This window comes from Akebia trifoliata, chromosome 4 (genome assembly GCF_017979445.1).
Source record: "Akebia trifoliata isolate Shusen 1 chromosome 4, ASM1797944v1, whole genome shotgun sequence".
NCBI classification, from domain to species: Eukaryota; Viridiplantae; Streptophyta; class Magnoliopsida; order Ranunculales; family Lardizabalaceae; genus Akebia; species Akebia trifoliata.
In genome coordinates this window covers 3,411,823-3,434,163 of record NC_141378.1, presented here as the reverse complement: position 1 = coordinate 3,434,163, position 22,341 = coordinate 3,411,823, and the positions used below count along the sequence as shown (strand labels likewise).

General features: G+C 34.5%; 1 protein-coding gene and 1 non-coding gene across 2 annotated transcripts; one reads left to right on the top strand and one right to left on the bottom strand.

Moving 5' to 3' along the window:
- Positions 1-1,944: 1,944 nt before the first annotated feature.
- On the top strand, positions 1,945-2,104 carry LOC147403008 (U1 spliceosomal RNA). Its single transcript, XR_015178160.1, has one exon. It is a non-coding gene; the product is annotated as a U1 spliceosomal RNA (small nuclear RNA).
- Positions 2,105-3,621: 1,517 nt separating this feature from the next.
- LOC147403007 (protein ALWAYS EARLY 3-like) lies at positions 3,622-22,020 on the bottom strand. The gene is made up of 20 exons (XM_086437540.1): positions 21,910-22,020; positions 21,449-21,553; positions 21,230-21,353; positions 20,155-20,253; positions 19,934-19,996; positions 18,820-18,897; positions 17,332-17,524; positions 16,638-16,876; positions 16,196-16,547; positions 14,540-14,620; positions 13,576-13,862; positions 10,547-10,867; positions 10,288-10,466; positions 9,877-10,159; positions 8,296-8,535; positions 7,822-7,884; positions 6,411-6,554; positions 5,599-5,817; positions 4,421-4,720; positions 3,622-3,984 (listed from the first exon to the last, which is right to left on the bottom strand). The coding sequence occupies exons 3-20, from the start codon at positions 21,332-21,334 to the stop codon at positions 3,820-3,822; spliced, it is 3,411 nt and encodes a 1,136-aa protein (XP_086293666.1). The 5' UTR covers positions 21,335-21,353; positions 21,449-21,553; positions 21,910-22,020; the 3' UTR covers positions 3,622-3,819.
- Between the last annotated feature and the right edge of the window lie 321 nt (positions 22,021-22,341).

Sequence of the window (22,341 nt, the reverse complement as noted above, 5' to 3'; positions counted from 1 at the left end):
TTCGAGAACCGTAGATCTGTACACCTTGGGATACACTTTTCTATGGGGAAGTGCAATTGTGTATCCCAAGGCATTCATATCTACCATACTCGAACTTGTCACAGCATGGAGTCATTTGAGTCCCATTATCACGACTCTTTTTAGTGTTGACACCCCTTGCTTATAATTTGATCTAAATATTTGTAATATTTGAAGAGTGTTAAAATCTATAATTTGGGTGATAAATGATTGAAGAAATTAAGGTGTAATAAGTAAAAGTCGGAGTGCCAATAGCTGGTCTCTTATTTTTGATTGCATTTGTGCTTTGAGTCCAACAATGTTATAAGTGGATATTTGTTTGGATACAAACAATCATGGACCTGATTAATATTTTGTCCAGTTTTGTGTAGGCTTCAGAGTTTTGATTAGGGGCCGTAATAGACCTACTAGTGGATTTGTTTTACTTGTAACTTTATAAGGATTAATGCCCGTAGGTCGTGAGTTCGATACCTAGTATACATTACCCATGAGGGCGCACCCTCACTTATCTTGGACAAGATCATGGACTTGGCAAAACCCAAATACAGGTCCTGTCCAGGGATACTTGGTCATCAAAAAATAAAAATAAAAACTTTATAAGGACCACAAATAGTATAATTGTATATTAATCTTTAAGGAATTATAAGTAAATATATTTTGAATAAAATTAGACTTTAAGGAGAATGTGAAACCTGGAAAACATTCTCTATACACAAATGATCTTATATTATATTTCCTATTCCTTCTTAATCCCAATTACAAAGACTCTAGATCCTAACTTTCAAAACTTTGATTTGCTCGAATTCATTGTTGGCATCAACTACTGAGAAATCATCACATTATTATTATTATTATTATTATTATTATTTAATTCAAAAATATTTATCTATCTTATAGGTACTTGATGGGTAACGGGTATTTATAGGGTCGGTTATGATTTCGAAGGTTTTATACTTGGAATCCAGAAGGAATGGATTTGGTAACTTAGATTTCGATAAATTTGGATCTAGTACTCATTTCAGACCTCTATATGTCAATGGTCAAACTATTTTGTTATGTGCCTAACAAGATGATATGGATATGATGGGGACAGTGGATTCAATTGGGTGTGATTCAATGCATTTTAAGAGGCCATCAAACTTTTATGCTAATAACATATCCAATTGCACTTCTATATGTACATGTTCACCTCCCCATGAAGCAATCACCAAGCAATGAATTCCTTAGGACCACCCTCCAAGGTCTATTGACCCTCAACTCAACCAATTGCATGTAGGACTTTTTGAGGGGGCGGTGCTTGTGACCGGGGGGATTAGTCACACCCGAAAGGTGGGGATACCCACGATAAGCAAACAAAAAAATAATAATGTCCACTTCTCCCTTCTCCTTCGCGTTGCCCTCCCCTTCACTCCTCTACCCTTCCCTATTGGAATAGAATCTAGCGTGCTTTGCCCCCGACATTGGTTAGGCCAATCTTTGTTGGACCAAAGCACATCACATTGTTCTTTAGGAAAAAGATTCGGATCAAACTCATACTCGAAAAATGAGTTTTTTATTTTTATTTTTTTCATGACAAGGGGGAAAACATTGAAATTGGGGTTCAAATCTTAAAATGGAAATGTACAAAGTCTAGAAGAGTGCTTACACATAAACATGAAGGAAAAAAAAAAAAGATTTCACAAATAAAATACCAATGCCACTCTTTCTATTAACAGAAAAGACAAGTTGGGGTGAGTGAGGAACTCAAATATACTAGTTCCCTTAAATTCCCAAACGTTTCCTCTAATAACTTGCACTTCCAACGCGTAAGTATGATTTTCTTAAGTTAGATAAGGATTCTCATTTGATATTAGTCCCACATCGGATAATTATCAGAGAAGCAAAGGAAAAGTAACGTATAAAATAAGATTAAAGTTTTAAAAAAACATACTTACCTGGACGGGGTCAATGGGCGATCAAGAAGGTCCATGGCCTAGGTTAGTGGCCTCCATTGCACTTGGGAGGAGCACTCGCCTAAGATCTCCCCAAGTGGGAGAGTCTATGTCATAATTTGTGATAGCTGGGGTACGCGTACGCGCGGCCCCTCCCAATACTAAATTAAAAAGAAGCTTGTTAATGTGGAATGAGAAATAAGATTAACTGTGTTTGGTTTTATGTTTTTTATATAAAAATCATTGATCATTTTTAATTTTGAATACACACATACATACCTAAAAGGATTAGTTTGTGATTCCTAAATGTCATATTTGAGTTTTCTTCGTCATATTTGAAATAATTAAAACGATCACCACATGATTCGAATTTGATCGACCATGAGTGTGCTAATGGTGGGATCCATTTTTCAAGTAGAACCTAACATTATCTTCTTGGTCTAAATAAATAAAAGTTTTTTTAAAAAAATAACATGCAAGTTTGAAATTCTAAAAGAGTAAGATATACCAAAAAGGTCGAATTGAAATTGTGGGATGCGATTGGGAAACAAAGAAAAAAAAATGAATAATGATTAATCACTTTTCTTGGGATATGCAGAATCTTAAATATTTTCCTTGTGTATCCCGAGAAAAATGATCTATGACTCTGTGATGAGGGCTTATGTCATAGAGGGGGAAAAAATACATGCCTCTAGATAGAATTTAACAAAGGAATATGACTTCAACCCACATTTTGTGATAGATTTAAACCCAACTTTGTTTGTTTTTTTTTTTTTTTTTTTTGAGTTGTGCTGGAGTGAACTCATATCGCACATCTTGACGTGAAAGTGGATTAGAACCATAGATGCCTTTTCACTCGTATCTCGATGAAAAGTATCTATGGTTCCCATGCACTCTCATGTCAGTATGTGCCACGTGAGGTAAAATCTTGACGTCACTTCAGCATTATTCTTTTTTGTTTTGTTTTTTTCGTTTTTTTTTTTTTTTTCCCATATGGAGACTGGCAGGGAAAGCCAAAATTATCATGCCAATTGTGCTTTTAGAATGTTTAGCATATGAGCAACACCTCTATTTGATAATGGATTTTTTAATTATTTAATCAGGTAAGGTATCTGTTGAACTTGCATTTACTTCTGGACTTTTTTTTTTTTTTTTCAATTTCAAACAATGTTTTGGAACCAAACTAAAGATTCAACTTTATGTTTATCAAATTGGTCAAACCCTGGTTCAATTCGATTGTACCGATGACCGATGTATGTTTATTAAAAAAGCTTTAAAATACGCAACTTTCCTATAAAAGGATAATACTCACAAAAGTAGGATGGATCATTAGTTGAACCGATTTTATTTCAAAATCTGATTTTTACACAGGTGGGTGGGACCATTTGTGGCATCAACAGTTAACATCGATGACGCCAACTACCACCGATGAACCAATCTTGGTACAACCGACAACACTGTTGTAGCAAATTTTCTACAGGTTCTACCTGTTTCACCTGAGAAATAGACAAGACTTGCATTTCCAAAAACCAGGTCTAACATCCCTGGGGAGTAGCTTTCTAACTTGCAAGTCGCAGCGGAAACCTTCCATGTTTCCAAACAGCATCTTAAAACTACTACAAGATCTAAATGTCGAACCAATGAAAAATAGTTAAGGAAAGATGTAATAATGTAACATAAAACCACCCCTCTTAATTATCATTGATCTGTGTATCAATCACCCATTAAGAGGGCAAAAGTGCAAATAAGAAGTAAAAGATGTAGAGACAACACCAAAAGCAGAAAGTCGAATTTGGCTTCACTTATTAGTGTGGTATATATACACAGAAAAGAGTACTGTTGGTTAGTTTTGGGGGTGGTCGATCTATGGTTAAGTTGGTACGAGCGCCAGTATCTGGTTCTTAACCATTCCCATGCAAAATTGTATTTCTCTGTAGATTGGAAGGTTTTGAGAACAGCAAGGTTGCAAACTTGTGACGGCAGAATCTAGTATCTGGGCTACTTCGGCTGGTGGATACTGTCTCTCTGTGCATTTCTGCATCATTTTGAAAATAAATAATCAGCGTCGGGAGATATAAATATCCAAACTTGTAGAATAGCCTATCAAACAAATTTGTGTTCTACTAACTTTTCCACAACCACTTGGCACCCCCACTAGTAAGCCACATGACTTGCTCATGAGAGAAGTCAGCCACAAAACCATGCTCATTACCCAAAAAAAAAAAAAACATCCAAAGTCATTGTTCATAAAAAAATTGTTTAAGCTTCAATCATGTCGTCTTTTGATTGATCACAACCATCTATTTTAATCGTGCAAGTCTTTGAATGGCCACGGCATACAATGGGACTGATCAAAAGGATTCAAGCAATCTAGTTCACAAATTTGAGATGCATCCATGTGCAACAAAATAGACGTTTGTTGAATATAGCATTAAAACATGGATATTAGGCCTACATATCCACCAGTTTACCTGAATCATGAGAAAAGTAGCAACACAGCAGGAGATAAGAGCTGAAGGAATTTGTAATTCATTCCGTTCGCTTCCAATGTTCAGATTCAGACCAGTGGCATGAATTGCTCCGATTGGCTCTGACATGTGGGAATTTACCTGATCCTGACAAGCTGAATCACAATGACCTGGAACTGGAGTGGTCAAAGATCTCATAGCCGATAGGCCAGAAATGGCTCCAGAATGTCGGCTATTGGCAGAATCTACAACCTCTCCAATCCTTGCCAAAACATCATCCCCTTCCTTCAAAGATGATATTACCTGAAATTTTTTGTCAAGGCAGAAGTGCAATCAGGCCAACTACACTCCCAATTAAAAAAAATTTGTGTGCGTGCCAAAGTGAATGATGTGGCCAGATGTATCAACCAAAAAAAGCGGGGTCGGCCCTTGGAGTTGACCTGAATAAAAAAATGGGTCAAATATGAGTTGATGTCCTTGATCCGAATCAGATCCAGATTGGATACGGATCCATCTCTATATCCACCTAGATCCGAATGATATATTGCTTTGAAAATAATATTTTTATGTTTTTCAAAATATTTTTTTTTCTACTACTTTAAGAACATGAATTTTTAAGTACAAGAATTATAATAGTAAAATAGAATAATATAGCAAGTAGAAAAGAAATATAGCAAAACAAAATTTTAACGGACCGAAATTTTCCAACCCCAACCGACCCGAATCAAGTAATTTGGTCTGGTCGGATCCGGATTTAGTGAAAGCAATATGGTTCGGATATGGTTTTAGCTAATAGGATCCGGATAGGAATAAAAAACAATTGGGTCTGGATATACTCAGATCCGACCTGAACCCGACCCATTTTAAGCCCTAGATGAGTCTAATCTATTAAGAGATAGACCAGTTGAAGCATAAGGAGGTGAGGCCCACCATGCATGGTTGGTTCCTGCCATGCTCTGTATTTCCTCAGATGGAATCAACAAACAAAGAAAATCCGAGATGTGCGGAAATATAGTTCAAATGTGAGAATCCATATTTAAAACCATTAAATAAATTTAGCAATCAAGGCAGGGGGGAAGAAATAAAACAGAGTTGGTCACAGGCCACAGAATGCAGTATGTCAGAAATGAACAGAGGGAACAAAATCAAGAGAAGCTACACAGTTAAGAGGCCTTCTATACCTGCACAGCTACATCAACCATTGTCTGTGCTTTCCATTTTGAGCTTTTGACAATTTCAATCACATTAGACACTGATTCTTGATTGATAAATGCAGAATGATCAAAATAGCTCAGTGGCTCACCAGGGCCACCTGAACTGGCCACAGGCTTCCAGCATCCAGGTGAGGAATTTCCTTGGTAGGTGTTGCGTTGCCTCAAATTCTGAAGAGCAGAACTTACCTGTGAAGCAAGTGTGAACAATTAACTACATGTTACATGCGGCAAGATTGGAGGAAATATGTAACAATTTGAAAAATTTTAAAGCCAAACTATGTAACAATGACATGGACATGTTTGTGCTTTCCAATACAGATGTAAGGCAGCTTAACATAGAGAAGCCCAAAATTCAGAAACATACATGTGCATATATTGTAAGCAATATTTTACATAAATTAAGAAATATATTAAGGTAAGGGAAAACTTTTCCATACACCACGGAGCAATCAAATAACTTAAGAAAGATAAGTAGATTTATCATTATCATCATCAAAAGCCTTACCCAAAGATTTGGGGTCAGCTAATTAGTAAATCCATAAGAGGGGCTCACTACTAGTAGATAGAGAAAGGAGCACACCAGTCTGCTTTTGGAAATCACTTAATAGAAAGGAAAGATAAAATAAAATAAAGGGTGTCACTGTCATAGATGCAAGGATCCATGTAGTGACATATTGAGACATGTTTCACTGTCACAATAGGCATTGACACAACCGCAAATCAGAAATTGGCTGTCTTCTTTTATATAGGCTGAATATGAGTTCAGAGAAGCGACATGCCTGGTTATTGGATTCCTCAATTTGTACGAGTACCGTGGCGTATTCCTTCTTAAAGGGCTCAGAATCCTTGAGAGCATTGTCTCCATCATTTTGGTTTTTCAATAATTCGTCATTCATATGCCTCAGATCCAACACCAAAATTTTCTACAAATCATGAAAATTACATATTATTTAAGTCTACAAATCTTGATAAGTTACATGTGATTCTGATAGAATCACCAACAGACAAGAGTGAAGAAACTCTGTTTTGCCACAGATTACGATAAGATCCGGAGCAATAAATATTAAAATACAAAACTCCAGCAGCACAAATAAAATGCCTTGAAACTTGGTCACCAATAAATTTAAAAGCAGCAACAAATTAGACAGATAAGAAAGGTGAGCTTACCAATAGTGAACTCAATACATCCATTTCAAAACGCAATCAGAAAATAATACCAAGCAAATAAAACAGAAGTACAAAATATTGGTGTAAAACAAGTTCAAGGTGACCTTGAAAAAAAGGAAGTAGGAAAAGATATTCAAGTCTAAAGAGAAATAATGCAATAAACAAACCCAAAAGGCCAGAGTTCAATAAAATTGAGAAGCTTTATTCTAAAGGTCAAATAGTTAGTCATATGAAACATTGCTTTGAAATCTAGGCCTCAAGGTATGTCTCAGTAATATGAAAAACTGAGAAGGTACAAGGCAATGACAAGATCATGAGATATACAAAAATAAGCTGAGATGTCTGAGTTCTTGAGACAACATGAAATAACAGAAAAATGGAACATATCATGATATAAGGAAAATTCTGCTCGTATTTCCAATTAGAAGTAAGGGTGAAATCTGGCCCCAATTCTTTCTCCATTTTATCTGAGGGGCTATGTTTAAGAGGCTGAACCTATCTTCCTTGTCCCTTAACAATCCGAAAATTTAGGAAATATAACTATTTACTTCTTAGATTAGAAGTAGATCGTTCTATGGGTGTTGATAGTATCCACCTAATCCTACTGCCTTTGATCAATCCTTCTATCTGTAGGACTTCTTAGCCTAATGTTTTTTTCCTTTTGACTTTAGAATTTTCTTTCATGAGTTCTTTAATTACTATTGAATATTGATTAATCAGCTTCTATTGATCTTCTCATATTCTTAAGAATTAAAATTCCTGATTTTGATATAATTGGTTCTAACATCCTGTTCCTTCAGTATGTGACAATTGCAGAGACAAAAATTAATAATTTGGCTAAATTGAAAGTATGAAGTACTTTGGACTTTTTCAGCAAACCTTTTTAAGAATGAAAAAGTGATTAGTAGGCAATGCCATTAGTATGGAAGAAAGATTACATGAATGTTGATGTATTTCAGAGGAAGAAAATGCAGTAATAGAAACAGTTAGGCTTGATGTGAATGAAGTACTTTGTTATACAACCTTCTTATTAAGAGCATGGTTCAGATCAACAAGAGCTCGAATATCAGCTTCCCTAGCTTGGATCTGTAAAAGAGAGGGTTGAGTACATGTTGCATCTTGTGCACAAACAATTTAAAAGAAGGGGTTTTAATCAGATACTTTTTACAGTTACCACAACTCTTAGTTTCTAAATGTCATTTATACACTAGAACACCAACAGTCACGAGTAAAAATCATGTTAAGATCTAAGAAGAAAAAAAGATGTCCGCAGTCTACTTCTAGGGTGACAGTTTATAAAACACATTATATTTTAATTCCAAGAGAGTACTTCGGTTATTGAACCAAAAGATGGGACATTTTATAAATTCCATATACTTCTACACCAGGAATCATGTTTAATACCTGTTAGATTCAACAGATGAAAAAAGATGCCCATCAAATCCAAATTTAGGGGGAAAATGGCATACTCCATTACAAATGCAAGACACTACTGACCTTTGCCTGCGTTGAAGAGTTGTTTCCGGTATAAGTTAGCGAAGGAATGTGGGATGGACCATCTGCATCCTCCAGAATCTCATTTGGAGCACAATTCATGTACCCTCCAATCTTCCACTCTTTAGGTTGAATATTTGGTGGCTCATTGAAGTTTTCATGGACTTTATCGACTGTGATATTCGGTCTTCTTAGAGCATCAGAAATATTTTCCACTGAATTTACAGGCATGCAATCAAAATCCTGTGATGAAAGAAAGATTAATATTTACAAAGGAAGCAGAAATTATTTTGACATAACGATAATTACCATACGTGTTCATTGCAAATTTAAGAAATGTAGCATAGACATATCCCCCAATACTGATAAGAGGTGCCATTCTACATCACAGAAATTTTGATGCATCATAATCAAAGAACAAGATTGAAAACCAGATGTCATATAACTTGGTTCCACAAAATTCTAACAGAATACAAGGTGTTCTCAAAATTTTAACGATGTTTGAAACATCATGATGTTTGAAACGGATATTTTGACTTTAAAAATTATAAAATCCCATAAATAAAAAATAGAACTTCAAAATAATATCAAGGATAAGATTTGTTCAATTATATAACATGTTAAAAACGCAGTAATCCAATAAACAATAATAGGTCTAAGCTTCCAATCTTCAACAAAAAAAAATGTTAATGTAATAGCATCTTCATAATCAATACCTCCTCAATATAATTGGCAGAAAATTAGTGGAGCGTTATAGTATGGTAGAGGTTATGTTTGCCAAACACAGAGAATAGAAGACCTAGCAATTAAGAAAACACCATTACAGCACATGAGGACGTAAAATATGCTCTCTTAACACTTCACACAGGCTGAGACATTTATGGTTAATGTTGTAACTAGCATGCCCTCTGATAGGAACAACATAGATACAGTTTCACTTACAATCTAATGGGTTGATTGGGCATATGAAGTCAAAGTCATACAAGTCTACTTATACTGCCACTTGGAGCATCAACACTAATGGCTCACTTTGAGAAATTGGCAATATCTATGGTGGAATCATAAGGGATTCAAGTGGCAGTGTACTCTTCAGATTCTTCCCCCCGTGCAATTAACATGGTCATATAAAGAAAAAGCCTGGCTCTTCACAGACTAAGATTATCACCAAGATATTTCAAGATAAAATGAAATTTGAAGCATGCTAGTGAGTTGCTTATTTCCAGATACTCTTGAAGATTCTAAAGATTGTAGAAATCAAAATATGTTAATTATTTGTTATTACTAATAATTGGAATTTTTTTAATGCCATCTCATTAGGAGAGAAAAAACTATAGTTATATTCAATGTAGCTAATGGCACAAGGCCTACTTAAAGCACTACGGCCTCCTATTGTCTAAGGTGCAAGCAGCAAGACGAGGCCTAAGCCAGACGCAATAAATTTAATATTTTAATAATACAATATAAACATATTATAAAACTAGGAAAATCTATCTATAAAAAAATTATGAAAATCTAAAATTAAAAAAAGAAAAAAGAAAAAAAGAAGCAAATAGTTACATTCAGGCAAGTTAAAGAAGACATTACCATGACAAATTCAACCCCTAATTCAGGCCTGTCAAACTGAACCCTGCACCTGTTATGATCAACAGTTAGTATGCTTCCATTGTGGATTTCTCTTGTCTTGGGATGATAAGCCATAACCCACTGTCCAACTGACAAAGACCAAGCCGGATCTGCTGGAAGTACTTCCCTACTTCCATTTCGTACTTTAGTATTAGCAGTTCTCACAGATTCACGATGTTCTTCAAGTGTCTCTCTTTCTCCCCTTAGAAAATTTTGTGATAACCTCCGAGCTTTGCCAAGATTACTGCATCAAAACCTAAATGTGAAGTGAAGTATAAATGTTGCCAACAATCATGAAATGGTTGAGGTCTTAAAAAAGTGTCAGTGCAATGTAAACTACAGATCAGATCAGAAGCAATTCATAGACAATACCTCCTTATGATACCCCACTCAGCACGAGTTAACCTCGGAACATGGCCCAATCCTAAATGATTTACAAACTCTACGAACTCATTTTCGGCAAACCATGGGTAATCAATAGAACTGTAAAACCACTCAAAACCACACCACCTACGTAGCATTGGAGATGAAAAGCAATGAGAAAGCTTTTCCTGCAATAGAAAATACACCGATATGGTTAAAACTTCACAATACTTAGTTCCTGCAAACATAAAGGATGGGGGTATTTCACCTTAAGATCATGTGCTCTCTCATGAAGTGAGGAAGAATATTTGGGTTGGTCATTTCCATTATTCTCGGGAGACTTCAACTCCTGCACCAATGCTTTCTGCAGATTCATCTTACGCCTACTCCTGAGTTTTTTTGGTAAGTAAACTTGATTTTCAGGGGAAACTTTTACAACCGAAACATCTGAATTTTTCCCTGCTCTTCGCAGATCAGCATTCGAAGGACATTGTGGAGGTCTGACAGATTTCACTTGTTTTAGATGTGGAGCAATTTGACCAACGGACTTAGGTTTATTCATGGATACCTTTCCTTGTTCATCAGAACCCTGCAGTCCATTTATTTAAGAGATATAATAGAAAAATAATTGTAAGGACATAGGCAAACCAAATGCTGCAAAAAGAAAATGAAAACATCGCAGATACTCCTTCCAATAGAACAATAATTAGGCCCACGTGAAGTGACAATCAGTCATAAAGAACTCATGGATGCCGATAAAGTGAAGAGTGTAGATTTATATGGGTATGTCAAATGACAGCCCTTGGTTCCCCCTCATCATTTTTTTGTCCCCTTTCTTTTTTATCTCTTTGATGAAAACCAAATCCACCTAATTTTTTTTTTTAATGGGGCAGTAATACGGATGGTAGGAACTTGAAAATTTCAAGATTTGCTTAACTATGAACTTAGGTCATTTTTAAAGGTATGTATTGGCTCTGACGTTGGTGTATCTTCACTTAAACTTCATGAGAACAAATCTCAAGACCTCTCTCCAAGTGTAACCTATGGAACTTGAAATACAAAAGCGACTCACTCAGTTTGTATTGTTGCTACCAACCTCTAAAACTTGATCTTTCTTGTAGCTTAACACACTACTTCGGTAAAACGGCTGTTTGTTGATGAAAATCTACTATAGAGGTTATTCACCTAACAATGTGGATGGTAATAATTATCCCACAGATGAATAGCCTTTGCAACAGCTTGAAGATGTATATCATAAAAAAGTTAAACAACCATGGTTCAAAGTTTCTTTCCAGAATGTTTCAACTAAAAAAATTATGTTCTTTCGTCATGACAGAATGAAAGATTGCGACATGACTTGAAATTGTGAACATCTTGCAATTTTTCAGTATGTTTCATGAAATATTTTGAAATATATCCTATCTTTTACTAGATTTCAAAGGTTTCAGAATGTCTCTCAACAAACCGGAACATGTTACCCTTAGGCCATGCATGGGCACTCCATGCTTTTTTCACTGGGTTTAATTGTGAAGAAGGGTGGTTTTTTATCCTAGATCTTTGGTTTTACCATACAAAGACTTTACCACCTCACTGAGGTCGCATCTTCAAAACATTACTTTTAACTAAGAAAATTCATTTAATTAAATAAAACAAATTTTTCCAACACCATATATGCAACGTTTCGAGGTACCTATGTTCATTTCAGAACATTTCTTATGTGCATCGATGTCAAAAGTGTGCTTTTTAATTCTAGTCATCATTTTAAACACTTGAGAAAATATTTTTCTATATTTATTAATGGATAAAAGCAATTTTTTATTGATTTAAATCAATTTTTTAAGAAATCTTTCAATACATTCCAAATATTTTGGTTCCGTTTCATTTATTAAAAAAAAAAAAAAAAAACCAGGAACATAATGAAACAAGATTTTTAACCTTGAATAGAACGATCTTAGAAGGATTCCTGATATGGAAATGGGACCTGAAAACCTAGCTGACAACTGTGGCATATAGATTCATCATAGTCCCATCCTCCTACATTACATACTAGTAAGCATAAAATTGCTTGAGTGTATATCCAGTATAAGAATATCTTGACAGAATAGCAAAATTAAAAATAGGTTGTTCCTTACTGGTCTATATTCTGAGCTTCAATAAATTCAGACTTCAAATTCTTGGTGAGCTATTTTTCATGGGTGTGGGTTTCAAAAAACCCTAAAAAACAGGATTTGTGGACTCAACTTTATATGTTGAATCCATAGAATGAAGTAGTTATCATATGATGGGCAATGTGTCAAATTTCAGTTTCGGTGTCTATTTCAGTTAGCCTAGAAATGGAAACATTTAGAGGAGCGTCAAAATTAACATAATTTTATGGAAATGGTGGAAATGTTGAGGAACTTCTCACTGAAAACAAACATGAAAACACACTTTTAAGTCATCAAAGTGAAAATAAAGATCAGTCGTGCTTAGCTACATGTTGGCCTAGGTATTTGAGAGCTAAACAAAAAGACTATATTTTACATAGAAATGACAATAATAATGTCACATTAATTACATACCTTACCATGAAATAATATTTGCTTAAATGAGCAAACTACAAGTACTGGATTTCAAATATATATATATAATTTTTAAGTATGTATGGGTAAATTACTAATATACCCAACTAATTAGAACATGGATAATTGTATGTGTTTATTTGTATGAAGTGCGTTAAGATGCTTAGAATACATCAAAATGAGATGATATTGAAATATCATAATTCATTTATACTAATAAATGAATATTATGTGTAATTTACAAGTCTTTTTTACAACCAATTTATATTTTTATTAATTTTAGGGTGATTTAGACATGTCCCTCATGTTTTGGTCAATATTAGAGATACCCACTGTGTTTTCAAAATGATGACATGCCCCCATTGACCTAGGTCCTCCATGTGAGACTAAAGTGAATGAAAAAATGTTCTATGTTGTTTAGTGTTTTTGTTCTTCCTTATTATTTCTATTTTGCAAAAGCATTATATAATGTACTGTCTAGCAAGCATAGGAAATACAGAAAAAGTATCTATAAAAGTTGAAGAAAACAATTTGCACACCTTAATCTTTGAGGTTCATTCAAAGGAGTGTCACTATGTGGCTCATATTTTGAAACCTGCACCTGGTAAACTGGATACAATCATCAACCCATCCCACACACAGGACTAGAAGCTCAAGAATATCAATAGTTGCACATGAAGGAGAGAAAATATCCAAGTAGGTTGATGTAAAATTGAAGTTAAATTTAAATTCTTACTTTTGATGCTAAGAACTTGTGTTTTCTTTTTCGCTTTTTCGAGCTGGACTGATGAGGCGACTGCTTCGCTTGAGAAAAAGCACTACCATCAAGAGCTGAGTCCTTTCCTAATTTAGCGTTGTTATGGGAAGTGATGTTAACGCCGTTCATTGTGTGATTTCCTTTCTCTTTAGCCCCTGAGATTTTAGGTTTGTCTTTTTGAAGGCTCACCAGCATTCTTTCAGGTATGTTAGACTTATCAACAGCATCAAAAGTTCCCTCCTCTTCCCTCAACTGCATGTATGACTCTAGACCAAGAAAAAAACAATAACAGATATAATCTTGGTCACAAAAAACTGGCAACACTAGAAAATGAAATGCTTAAGATTGAGAAACACAAAGAATCTGAGGATGTTTCTAAAATACAAACATAATTTCATGAAGTAGAAAAACTCTATGTTAAAAACTTAGAAAGACCCTGTGAAGAACATGGCAAATAAAAAGTTTTAGGTGCTATTATCTCCATCCTATTCTAAGAAAGACCCTATGAGAAATCTCTGTTAAAAATATAAAACAAATAAAATAGTAAAATAAAAAGCGGGACACATAGACAGGAAAGATAGGGTGCCTAGGGATGAATTTTTAACAAATCAATAAACGTAACAATTTCACTTTGATTAACAGATTTTCATAGTTATAGATAAATAAAAGATCATTAAACAAACTTCCCTATCTATACAAAAAGTCCAATGTGTATGCATTATTTATCCAAAGAATAAGCAAATTCATTTCCAGATTTTCAGGTATGAAAAAAAAAGATCAAATGTATAACATTGTAGAAAAAAAAACCATTAAGTAGATAGAAAGCAAAGAGAAAAAGTCCATCCAGATCAAGTATCCACCTCATGAATCATGATATTTATTCTGAATCACTTCCCTTACGCTAGTTTATTCTTAAGCAAATATAAAAAGATAAAATGCTTACCAGATTCAACAGTGGACATCGGTGCCAGCTTCATTGATAATTCTGCCAAAGTATGCAGGGCATCTAGAGCAGTATTCTCATCTATAAACAGAGGCCAAAACTAGTAAAAAAGAATGTGTAATTATTATAGACAAACTACTAGCATCAATAGTAATAATAATAATGTGAAGGATGATAGTGAAATTAAAATTGCAACAACAACAACAAAGTATTAGCTAACTATCAGATTAAATTTTTTGAAGTACATAATTAGCATTAAACATTGCTTTTCACCCTGACGGCGCCATGAAGTCTACACTCTACATCTAGGGGTGCAAGTTAATTCGGTTCAAACCGAGAACCGAACCAATCCGTGAATTTTGGATTGGGTTGGTTCGGTTTTAATTAAATACGGTTCGGTTTCGGGTTAACAAAAGTAAGAACCGATAGATTCGGTTCGGTTCAGGATCTTAAATAACATAACCAAACTGAAAACCGAACCAAAATCTTATTTAATGTAATTTTTTTTATATATAAACGAAACCCTCTTCTACTGTCTCTCTCGTCTTTCTCTTTCTTGTCTCTACGGCTGCGACCTGCGACCACCAACTACCACGGTGCCACCGGCTCTCATGAAAATTGGGTATTGTAGTTTTGGTTTAATTTTTAGAAACCCTATTTTTTTTTTTTAATTAATCTAATTTTTTATGTGATCTCATAATCTTATTTTTGTGTTTTTAATTTTTCATAATTTATTTGTTTACATAATTTTATTGATAAATTTGTACAATTTTATTTTTTTTACAACCCATGGAACCGAACCAAACCAAACCGAATTAAGGTCGATTTGGGTTGGTTTGGTTCTAGACTAAATCGGTTCGGTTCTGGTTCCCATATAATGGAACTGACCTTGGTCGGTTCGGTTCTAATTTTGCTCTAAACCGAACCAAGTTGCACCCCTATCTACATCCCTAACAACCATGACAGTTGACAAAAACGTATCTCAACTTGGTATTAGCAATTAGTTTTGTGGTAAAAGAAAATTGTGTTATGTAGTCCCTCGTTGGATTTATCAACTAAGCATTTAGGTTTGGTCCTTAAAAAATGAGTTGAGAGCGACAATGACATGGTAGAGGAACAAAGTTTTGGGTTCCTATCCCCATTTCTCAATTTGGCCTTTCAAATACTCTACTGTTCTATTTGGTGAAACTTAATATCAAAGATAGCATCTAGGAATAGGAATCAATGTTATCAAAGAATTTCAGTTTAGGGAATGTACAATGATCCAATAAGGAAAATAAGAAAATAGGTGGCCTATAGATATATAAAGTATAAACTAAACTCTTCATCTTTTACATCATTCAGTTATGAAATCATACTTGAAAGAATAAGGACTAACTCTTGTGAAGAAGATAGCTATTCTCAATTCCAAACCTTCTTTACTACAACATAGGTTATATAAATGAAGAAAAAAAAATGCTAAAACAAATACATGCGAGTTAGTTTTTTCAAGGTAGAAAAACTAGTTTTAATCTGTTGACAAATAGAACAAAGGTTTAATTTTAAACCAAAAAAAAAAAAGGTAAGCAAATATATACAATAAAAAAAAAAAAGTTAAAAACATATAATAATCATAAACGCACTGAGTGAAAAACTTATAGGCAATAGTTGATGTACCTTCAAGAAAAAGTTGCCTACTTTTCTTCCTTGGACCCTGATGAGAGAATAGCTCAGTCTTAGTATTTGTAACTTCAGTTTCTACTTTTTCTTTGACAAAACTCAAATTGAGTCCAGTGCCACTAGCCCCTTCCCCAACATTGTCAAAATGATCACTTTCAAGGTTTTGAATTTCTTGCTTCTTTCCATGAAACTTCTTCTCCTTTACATGATCTTGCACTGTACCAAGGCCATTTGTATCTCTGGAAAAATCTCCATTTTTAGCTTCCCTGCTTCCTAAACTACCTTTCCAACAGCCCTCATTCATTGCAGTACCAATAAGCTTAGTACCAACCATCTCAGACTCAGGGTGCTAAATTTGTGGATACGAAATAAATAAGTTAATTAATCCATTTGAAACATTATTGGAGAAAGCACCCAAAAAAAAATTGAAAGAGCATACCATCTCTTCACCATTCCAAACAGGGGAGGGTCTCATGCCCTCCATTCTTCTGTTTGGTGTTTGAAATACTTGGGAAGATCCTCCTCTTTGTAAAGCCTCTGCCAGTGCTAATGCTGCCCCATGAGCAACTTCATCAAAATCTATATCTGATTTTGGACCTTGTTTAATTGGTGAAACATCCTTTTCCCAGTCAACAGGGAAGCGAGGAGTCCTTTTTCCAAAAGCATGAAATCGACTACCTAAAAAAGATCAAAGAGCATCATGTATGGAAGTTAAGTCTCAAAGGTTCTCGATTTGATCATTATTAATTTAGGTATGCCAACAAGAAGGAAGAGAATATGTCATTTAAGAGGAGGAGGATGAAAAATCTTTTTCTAAATAATTTTCTAACTTCAAATATTTTACTTTTCTTAACTTTTACATTTTTACTTTAATATTTTTATTGACACAACACAATATATCTCTAGGTAAATCAAAGCAAAAACATCCAAGTCCAATAAAAATTTTGAGTTTTAAAATACCAGTTTATGATTATGCACCCAAAAATGGTTTTAAGTTTACATAATGCAATGTTCATTGATACAGTCAAGTTGCAAGCATTTTGAAGTACTGAAAACATAAAAGTAAATATAATTAAAAAGAAACTGACGCAAGGCACCCCTTCAATGCTATGTTTTGAAGAATGGGACCTTACCACCAGAACGCATCTTCTTCAACAATGATGGACACCCAAAACTTGACACAAATGACTGGGAGTGCAACAAATCTGGAACATGTCCATCTAAACCTTTTGAGACATTATGTTGCAATTCTTCCCGACCACGCTTTGGAGGCTTTCGAAATGTTCCTGGCCCAGAATTGCTTTCTTGTTCACTTTCGCTCCCATCCTGCCAATTCAGTATCAATTGACTTTAGATTGATACTAAACCATCCCAACAAGCCAACCCATTGCACAGACACATACCAGTTCAAACCATCTAAATGAACAATTCTAGTATAAGCTCCAAATTATTACTTATTGCCAGAGACTTTTTGAGGGAAATGAACATCACTAAATATTGCTAAAAAAAAAAAGATACATAAAGACTACTCCCAGAGCATAGGCTGCTAAAACAAATCCAATTCAATGGTAATTCATATGCTTGAAAAACAAGTGATAGAGGTTTATAAACAGAAAAATTCTTGAACAAGGGAACCAAGCTCAAGAAAAGAAGAGATGGTTTAAGGAGTTACAAAAACTGCGATACTTTCTGTAATCAAATAAATCCAAGGTTCAAAAAACTTTTAGAGCATTCAGTCCACTTCTAATTCAAAACAAAAACATCAAAAATACAGCTCAACCACATGCCAATATATCTTGGCAGCTAACAAGTTAATCATGCATTGAAAAAACTAAGTAAACCAGCTATTCAACCAGTGACCCAGTCCCAAGTCTGGGTTAACATCCAGTCTTAATAAGGAAACAAACAGGCCTTTTTATTTTTATTTTAATTAACTTATATTTTGTTTCATGCAATTTCACAGCTTGATGGTAATGGAATTGTACATCTAATAAATCCTTTGGAGATCATATATATACTAATTAGGGATTACTGAACATTAGATGCAATGAGTTTATCACCACATGTTTTATTTAATACTACTGCATTAATTTCCACAATGTCATTTTATATTTATTAATTATTTTATAGATAAAAAATAAAGAGGTATTTTGGGGAATTTCACTCCCAAAAGAATGAAATATGTCGATACATTCATGGAAATATGTCAAGAATTAATACCATGATTACTGCTACAAAGTACAAAGTATGAACTTAGGTAAAAAAAAAGCAGAGATTCATGCAGGCCAGCAACAATTTTCAATCCTTTAGTTTTCATCTAACTTCTCGTGCACACCATTGTATTTTGCCAATACTTATCTTTGTTGCCTTCTCTTCTCGTGACTTTAGCACTAATGATGGAGTAATGCTTATAGAGTTTGCACAAACATTTTAATAGAAAGTTCAGTGTTTATCGGCAATATGCAAAATACTAGTGCTAAAGACCTTTTTCAATTAACTAAGCATTTTAGTTCTTTTTGTAGTTATAACTTATAATTATAGTTCTCTTTCACCATTGATATACTTATGGAAGGAAAACAGACAATCAAAATTTTTTGTTTATAAATCAATAGCTAACTCACCATGATATTGTAGTGATCAGTCATCATTGCTATTAGTCCAACTACAGTTGCCGTTCCCTCTGGAAGGGACAAGTATGCCTGAAACTCAAGAAAATTTAGTTATTTAACCTCAATGAACTGAAGATATCTAACTCAGAAAACTTCTCCGCTCAACAAGAATGTGATACCCACAAAAAATTTAGAAGCATGCATGTATCTAACACGCTTGAAGTTCAAATTTAGAGACAAAGTATACTTCTATAAAAAGTTAAGTCTCCTATAGTCCTACTTACTTGTTAATCCCATTGGAAGAATATCGGAATTTACAAACATGACCTAGAAATCTAGAGTTCAAAACTGTTATAAGTTGAGAAAATGTGTTCATATTCTATTGGCACACCAACTTTTACTAACAACACAACAATTCCTTTGAAACTAAACAGTTGCTTACATAGAGGTGTGTTATAAGTAAAAGTTGATGTGTTAATAGAAGCTCTCTAAAAGTATTGATGCCACCTAGTTGCCTCTGAACAACATTGGAATTAAACTATCCACGTAAAAGGACAAATTATTAAGATTCATTCATCCATCATGCAACAAAAAGAATTAAGTATGGCAAACACCATGGTTCATTGTTTTCTGTAGAATGCTTAAAACTTGAACAAAATAAATGACATGTAAGAAAGGCACATTAAGAGTAGCAGGAGTGAGAATATCTAGGATCGGCAAGAGAGAAATCACAAACAAGAGGACAATTAGAATTTGATATCCGACGTTTTCCCTGTTCTTTTCATCTCCAAAAATTAATTATTTGTTGCAAAAGCTAAAAGTTAGCTGGACGAGAAAGAATCATTCAGCCGAACCAGATTTTCGGAATAAGGCTTTGATGGTCAAGAAAGGCTGAGAGTTAAGGGACAAGGATGAAATTGTTTTTAAGTGAATATTCTCAATGAAAATAGAGACACATAAGTTAGTGGAGAAAAAAGAAAAGATACGCAAAACTTGCAACATTACCTTGAAATATTCACTACATATAAGTATATAAAAAAAGCTTCAACGGTAGAAACCATTCAAGAAAAAAAAAAACAGACATTCCCGTTTATCATTAAAGCTAGACATCAATGACTATGCTTACTCTGTTCATGTTGTAAAGGGCCTCTACCATTTCAACAGATCTGCTACGTACTACACTAGCCACCTGAAATCCACATGAGCCAATAATGAATAAAAGATGCCAAGAGCATAACGAAGCAATTCATACAAGCATGTTCTAAGAAAATTTCGCAGAACTTCTCATTGTATGTTCTTTAACTCGTTAAGGGCACATCAAACTAAGTTGATGAAAAATAGGAAAACCTTTTTCCAGTCTTTCCCATATTTTCGGTAGGCTTCGTAGAAGCACCTTATTTCTTCCTTGCTCCATTGAGACCCTAACACATCGGACAACTTCCTCTTCTGCACAGATGAAAAAGCCAGTCAATACATAGAAAATGTCTGTATAGATAAATTACCAAACAAGTCAATCGAGATGGTCTAAGCATGCAGAATCACAACTAAAAATAGAACAATGAGAAGTGTGGGTTAAAGGTTTTAAAAGAACTAAAGGATGACCAAAAAGAGTATGGATTGTGATATTAAGTCATATATGAGAACATCTAATTTAATAAAAGCATAGATTAGCTAGAATTTAATAGTCAAACAAATTTGATCTGTTGGCCTAGGTTGTTGGGGGGTAAGGCTTTGATAATGATGGATAAGAAACAAAACATGACACTAGGACTGTTTCAGTTTGTGGAGCCTAACGGTACTAGTCAATAAGGAGGTATTGTTAATCAAGCCATGCGTCCTGTCGGCCGAGCTTGGTGTTGAGTTCTCTTAAGGTTGGAGGGGGGCCAAACCCGGAAGGTGGAGGTTCAGGTGCAGAACCTCGGAAAGAAATTTTCCCAAGGGTATTTTTCATAATTGTATTGGTATTATATAAAAACTTAGTTAGGTTTTCCTGCGGGGTATATGTCTATTTTCAGTGAAAGGGTGTAATCTGTAACTGCAAATTTTCTCTTGATAGTGGAATCTGTGTGATCCGTGGATGTACCTCAATCTTTAGGGAACCACATACAAATCTCTATGTTTTGTATGTGATCCTATCTTGCTTTATTTTCTTTCCTTATTGTTCTTAGATCGATTTCACAACAACTCCATTAACAAACTTCCAACAAGTAGTGTCGATGTTTTAAAGATATCGCACAGCCAGCTAGTGAATGTATTGAAACGAACACAAAACAACATGATTTATATGAAACCTAAGCATACATGTCACACACAAAACAAAATTCTTGAAATTGATCCCTTTGCTGACAATACCCCATCTTACCAAAAGCAGTAAAGCTAAAACTCTTCAAATGTCATTTTTATATGAACTATGAAAACTCACCCGTTGCCCTCTCTTATTCCCATTGCCTGCATCCTTATCAGGCAGTTCCTCGTAAACTTCGGAAAGCCACTTCTTCACACTTCTAGATTTTCTTGTTGGGGCCATGAAGAACTTTCTTAATTATCTGAAACACGGTAATTCTTGAAGTGAGTCTCAAATCAAACAAAGGACCAAAAATGTTGGCCATGTCAAACATCCATGTGGCAATAAAAACCTTACCTGTTGAGTGGAAAAGATCTGCAGTGCCACTCCAGATCCTATGAATTTAAGCAGACTTTCTCAATTTCTACAATTCTGACTTTATCATAAATAGAATGATGTGGTCTAACAAATCAAAGAAAGAGAAAAGGAGATCAAATTGAATTAATCGAGATTGACTGAAACCCTTTCTTTTCTTATCTAGGAATTTGAATACAAAAACTAACAAACGCGATCAAAATATGATATCTATAAAAAAAATATTAAATTAGTACCAAAAGCATCACATAAACGGCATAAATAAATCAAAACGAACGAATTCAAATCCAAATCTTCTACTCGGATAGAGAATTAAAAGGCTTCTGAGAGTAACTGTCGTTCCAGAGATATAGTAGATGTCGCAGAAACTACTGAAATTGATTGCGATGGCGGATGTTAAAAAAAAAAAAAACTAATTTATAGATCAAAGACAATGATCTTACCTATTAATTGCTCTTCACATTCGTATCAGAGATATAGAAGAAGAGAATGGGGGCAGTTCCCGCGAAAATTGAAAGAGAGAGACCAAATAGGATTACTTTTTGGTACAAAAATACAATGTATCACTAAAAGACGCCTCGTCTGTATTTGGTGGACTATCGCCAAATTAGAATGTGTAGTCTCAATCTGGACCGTTAACTGAATTGGGTCCACCAAAATCTGACCACTGATCCTCAACTTCAAAAACTTCACATTTTAAGTAAGGCTGTTAATGGATCGGACCACATTTGAGATCCGATCTGTTCTGATCCAATAACTTTCGATTTGGATCGAATACTTGGGTTTCGATAAGGATCCTATGGGATAACCTTTCAGATTGGTTTTGGATCAACCATATCCTGGTAAGGCCCCTATCCAATATGAGAAATTATATT